Source organism: Penaeus monodon, chromosome 20, assembly GCF_015228065.2.
Source record: "Penaeus monodon isolate SGIC_2016 chromosome 20, NSTDA_Pmon_1, whole genome shotgun sequence".
In the NCBI taxonomy this organism is placed as follows: domain Eukaryota; kingdom Metazoa; phylum Arthropoda; class Malacostraca; order Decapoda; family Penaeidae; genus Penaeus; species Penaeus monodon.
The window spans coordinates 14437622-14442643 of record NC_051405.1 but is presented as its reverse complement, the minus strand read 5'-3'; the positions used below and the strand labels follow the sequence as shown (position 1 = coordinate 14442643).

The 5022-nt window shown below is 51.2% G+C and overlaps 2 protein-coding genes across 2 annotated transcripts in view; both read right to left on the bottom strand.

Moving 5' to 3' along the window:
• Window positions 1–5022, bottom strand: part of LOC119585647 (protein Aster-B-like) — a gene marked incomplete in the record, with an annotated part of 119378 nt that overhangs the window by 23030 nt on the left and 91326 nt on the right.
• The window catches only part of LOC119585648, a 26759-nt gene continuing 22628 nt past the window's right edge, over window positions 892–5022 (bottom strand). The window contains exon 2 of the mRNA XM_037934321.1: window positions 892–1540. Coding sequence (XP_037790249.1) covers window positions 898–1338 — 441 coding nt within the window. The 5' untranslated portion in view covers window positions 1339–1540 and the 3' untranslated portion in view covers window positions 892–897. The remainder of the gene's footprint in view (window positions 1541–5022) is intronic.

Here is a 5022-nt window from a genome sequence, read left to right as displayed (position 1 = left end):
GCGGAGCAGTAGATGAGGGGATCAAACAGAATAAGAAAGGATCTGAAGAACCAATAAGTAACGAAGAAGGAGACAAGACAGATCACTCTCAGAAGCAAGGGGGAGAGGGGAGGGGGAGAGGCAGGTCACTGGAATTACTGGCCATCAAATGATGGAGACGCATCTGGAGAAAATTGGAACAATGGGAAAGAGGGGAAAACACGGTGGATAAAAAGGGAAGGGACACGATGAAGAAAAAGAAAAAATACTAGCTATAAAAGAGAGAACTGATATGCCATATGAACATGGAAAGTCCTAAGACAAGGCGTGTAATTACAGACTGGAAGATATCATAAATAAAAAAGAAGAAACGCAGGGGGAAATGAGACGAGGGAGACCGGGAGACGAATTAGTCGGGCCGTGGACGGAGAGAGAAAGATGGAGAGGGGAAGCTAGGGATCGTGAAGGGTGAGGGGAGAGCATCATCTACGGGTCTACCCCATCTCCCCTTCACAATTACCTCTCATCGGTCGCCCAGCCGTGCAGGAGACTCGAGGCGCCCAGTCATGGCTAGGCTGGAGACACCACCCAGCCGCTTTCCCACCATCGCAAAGAAGGCCAAGACCTGACATGAATAGGGCTTTTAAAGAACTCAATGCTGAGGTGAAATACAGGTCACTGAAGACGGCACAGGAAACGGGAAGTCTCAGGAGACCGAAAACACACAAACAGCGGGGAGAAAAGGGAGAAGGCGGCTCGGGGTCTGGTGGTGTTAAAAAGTGTTTGATGTGTCAGCTAGAGGCGAGCCATTTCAGTGAGTGTTAGAGAAAGGAAGAGATCGTTAGTTACTGTGGGTGGCATTCGTGAAGGCACAGTGCCTCCGAGTCGAGGGAGGTCAAGTACAATACCTCGCTGATTTCAATGGTGGGCACTCCCGCTCCGGCCTCGCCACCACACTGCGGCTCCCCGCTCACGGGCGGCGGCGGCGAGGGCGTTACCGCGAGTGGACGGGGGCGTGTTGTCTTCGCTGGCAGTGGCGGGGGCGGAGTTGCTGAGGTGGTCTGGCTGAAGCAGGGCGCCCGGAGGAGGCGTGTGGCCGCGCCCGAGCTGAAGGCTTCCGCGGCGGAAGGACGGGATGGGAATAGGCGGGGACAGCGGCATGGCGACGCCGTCGATGCTGTCCGGAGAGTCCTCGATCCCAGACTCGGAGTCCGGAGAGGGAGGCGCAATACCGCCTTGAGGTGAGGTCCGCCAGGAGGTCACCTCGCCACTGGTGTCCGCCGTGCCGAGAGAGGACGGCACCGCGGCGTCGGCGGGGGCGCTGGTGCCCGTGGGCGGGGAGCACACCACGCCTGGCATCACGCCCGGCACTTAACTTCGAGGACAACCGAAGGCAGATGGGGGACGGGAGAGGGGGGAGACGGCCTCCTCGCCCTCGCCGGTTTACACTGTCAACTGCGAGCACTTTTCACTCTCCACTTGTTACCGCACATTGGCAGTGTATCACAAAGGATTTACGAGCGTTCAAACAATAATACAGTCAATGTTCACTGTCTTAAAACTGAAAAAATTAAAAATCCCCAATAAATTCACTAAATACAATTTGTGCAAATAACGCTTTTAAAAATTCCGAAAAGCATGGCGTTACCAGCACGAGAATATAATGCTTTACCGAAGCGACAGAAAAACAGGCTAGCATCCCCATCACATCATTATGTGCGTCATCTAGAATGGAGGATATTAAGGCTTTGCACGTAGCTTTGCATGAAATTACGGCAGACCCATATCATAAATAACTAATGCTACTTTCCCTTTAACACGGAGAAAATATCGATGCCCGTCTGTGGTCCAGCATGAAGTTAACAATACGAGCAGCAGCAACTTAAATATAGAAGGCCCATCTTTTACGCTCAGTCATCCAGAAGTCAAGGTCACGATCATGGCCCTGCGCCTGCCTTCTCTGTCATGTGTAATGGAGCGGCCAAAATAATGACGGCAGACTTAGAACAACCGCGCGTACCACCCACCATGCCCATCGCCGGCGCCCCTCCGTCTGATCGCGCGCCCCGTTAACAAACGTGGTGCTCCTTCCTCTCCTTTCCCCCTTCCCCATCCCCAATTAGCACAGCTACTACTCCCAATAAATGAACTTTCCTTGCGCTTACGTGGTGTCTAGTAAAGCAGAGAAAGCGCGAACACCCTTACCGGGCACTGTCTGGTAAAGAGAATGAATGAACAAACGCAAGCACCGTCCGAACAAAGGCAGCTCGGCCGCCCCTTCTGGCACAAGTATGGTCAAGCCTGTGGCACTAAAAATAACTGGATACGAACATGAAACCCGTAAAGCGCAGCGCAATATATGGGCGCGTGTAGCCTTGGTCCGTCAGGCCGTGCTGACAGGACAGAATAGCGAGGCCCGAGGCCTAGCCACCCGAGAGTGACAGCGCCCGCGCCCTCCCTCCCTACCAGGGGGGAGGAGACGACGGGGGGAGATCGCAATCTTGGGCCGCGGGAAAGCAAACTGCACAGAGCGGCAATCATATCTAACAGGTCCTGGAATCCTGTAGCGTCGCCCAATTTTGCGAACGCGGGAGATCCTCTTTCGCAGTTTATACAAATAAATGTGACGTGCCATCACATCGTAGATCACAGAAAACGCCCAAGAAAAACAAGAAACTAACATGGCAAGCACTTGCTAACTCCAAGACGAGACCAAGTCCCGAAAGCGTCGAGTCTCGGCACCTTAACTCGGCAACAGACATAAAAGGCAAAGTCTGTGGGCCAATTGACATTTACGGCGCGGGTCACTGAACTGCCCGCCAACAAGACCTGCGGTGGAAAGTTGGCCATAGCAACATTTCCCCGATCCTTGCTAAAAGTACACCTGATTTAATTATCTTATGATCGGTAAAAGGTAGGATATCGCATCTAAATCATGAGCGTAGAGGAAAAGTTGGCAGCAAAATATACAAATCCAAGCATCCAGACGAGTCCAGAGTTGAAAATGACAGAGAAAGCGAACGGGAGACTGGAGGTGGGGGGGAGAGGGGGGTTCAGAGACAAGGGAAAGCTGTTGGTAAAAAGTGTGACACCAAGTGCTTTAAGCCAAGCCAAATATTTGGAATCGCTTTTTAGATCGAGTGTTGCCGCCATATGATTGGCAAGTAATCTGATCTCCAAATTTGTAGAACATGTGCTGAAAAAGGCAAGACAAACAGACTTCCCATATGCTTGTCTGCTCGTCGCGCCTCCGGCTAAAGAAGTATCAGTTTCAACTTTCTATTCTGCGGGTTGGATGGCTGCACTCGCAATCGGGTTCACAACAAACGCGCAAGCTCCGAGCACGAACACACCAGAACCTTGGGTGCTGGGAATATTACCCTTAAATATCCACATAAACATTAACTTCTGTGATTTGAAGGTCACAACATGAGCTGCATTGACGACAAGACAATAACATTAGCGCCAGATGCCTGACAACTGTTGCGGCGCCGCTTGGCTCTCACGCACACGAGCGCTCATTGCTTATTACGGCTTTCTTGCGGCGTCAGAACTGGATCCGACCGTAGAGGAGTTGCTTGTATGTGAAGGAATTGGAAAGCACATTAATCTGTTGTTTCTGCAACGAAGATGGGAAAGCAGGTTATCAAGGCAGCTGCTCGACAATACGCATTCCTCCGCCATTAATATCTGGGTTACCTAAATTGCCGAAACACTGAATTCACTTAAGGTGGCATACTTAGCACTCCCAGTTGAAATCTTTTTATATGAACTAATGATACAACCTTTTTTCAAGTCACGCTACGTCATCCAGATCCGGAAAAACTGCTGAAAAATACGTGGCCACCTGCAAAGTTCCCCCATCCACGTCAGGTGGTCGTGAAGCAGTCATCTGCAAACCGTTAAAAACGACGACTTCTCAAAATCATCCCACTTGTAGCACAAGGGGTCAGTGCTACAAAAGCGAGCGGTAGGGGGGGGATGACAAGGGAAGGGAGCGCAATCCATGGAAAATGGACAACGAAAGAAGACAGAGGAGTCAAGGAGGGGTAAGGAGGGGCGAGGCTAAGGCAAGGCAGGCGGCGGGAGACAAGAAACAAGAGTAAACACCCTGACGTATGAGAGGTCACGCTTGACCTTGGTGGACTTGTTACCTGATCTCCTCGACGTTGCATCATCAGCCGTCCCTGCTTTCGAACATCACGAGCGCCCTAAGTGCTGCAGCATCACTGTTCAGCTAACGGCCTTTAAGTAAGGTGCCACAGGAAGTAACTAGTGCCAGGTCAATAAAGAGGAAAAGTGCTATCTCTAAACGCCGATACGTTTAGAAGGGAAACAGACAAGAATGAACCAAAAGGGCCCATATGAAACGGTGATTCATAAGGTGGAAAACAACGCCGCTCCGAGGTAAAGTGGGATGAAATATAGCAACCAAGTGAAATAGAGACAGATGGAAAGCCAGAGAAACTAAATATTGCACACAGGGACTAAAGGTAGAAAAATGGAATGCTAAACAATAATAAATGATGCACTGCTGGCGAAAAAAGGTTGAGAAATCAGAGATTTTTTCAACATTGGTAGACATTGACGCGGCTGAGTAAAACACAGGAAGAAGAAGCCAATGTCAGCGTGGTAGAAATCGTTCTTACACAGCTAAAATAAAGCCCCATACATTCACATTCGCAAGAAAATCACGGAAAAAAGATCGGCAGACACGCAGCCTGGCACATCAGCCGAGAAGAGCAGAGCAAACGAGCCCACAAATAGGATAACAAAGGCACCCGGTGGCAGCCACACAGATAGCGGCGGTAGATCAAGGCATCGGCAATAACTCTGACAAACGATGGCCATGTGACAAGACGCGATTCGTGGAAGCGCCCTCGGGGGAAAGGCCCGCCCAGATCACCGTCGAGGGACACCAATGGGCGGGGACGAGGGTCACTCCATCCCGCCCGACCGCCTGATGAAGATATAAGGGCGTGCAATCCCGGGGGCGTCTGTAAGGCGACCTCAAGGGAGCGATCGCCTTTGAGAGACAGGGGC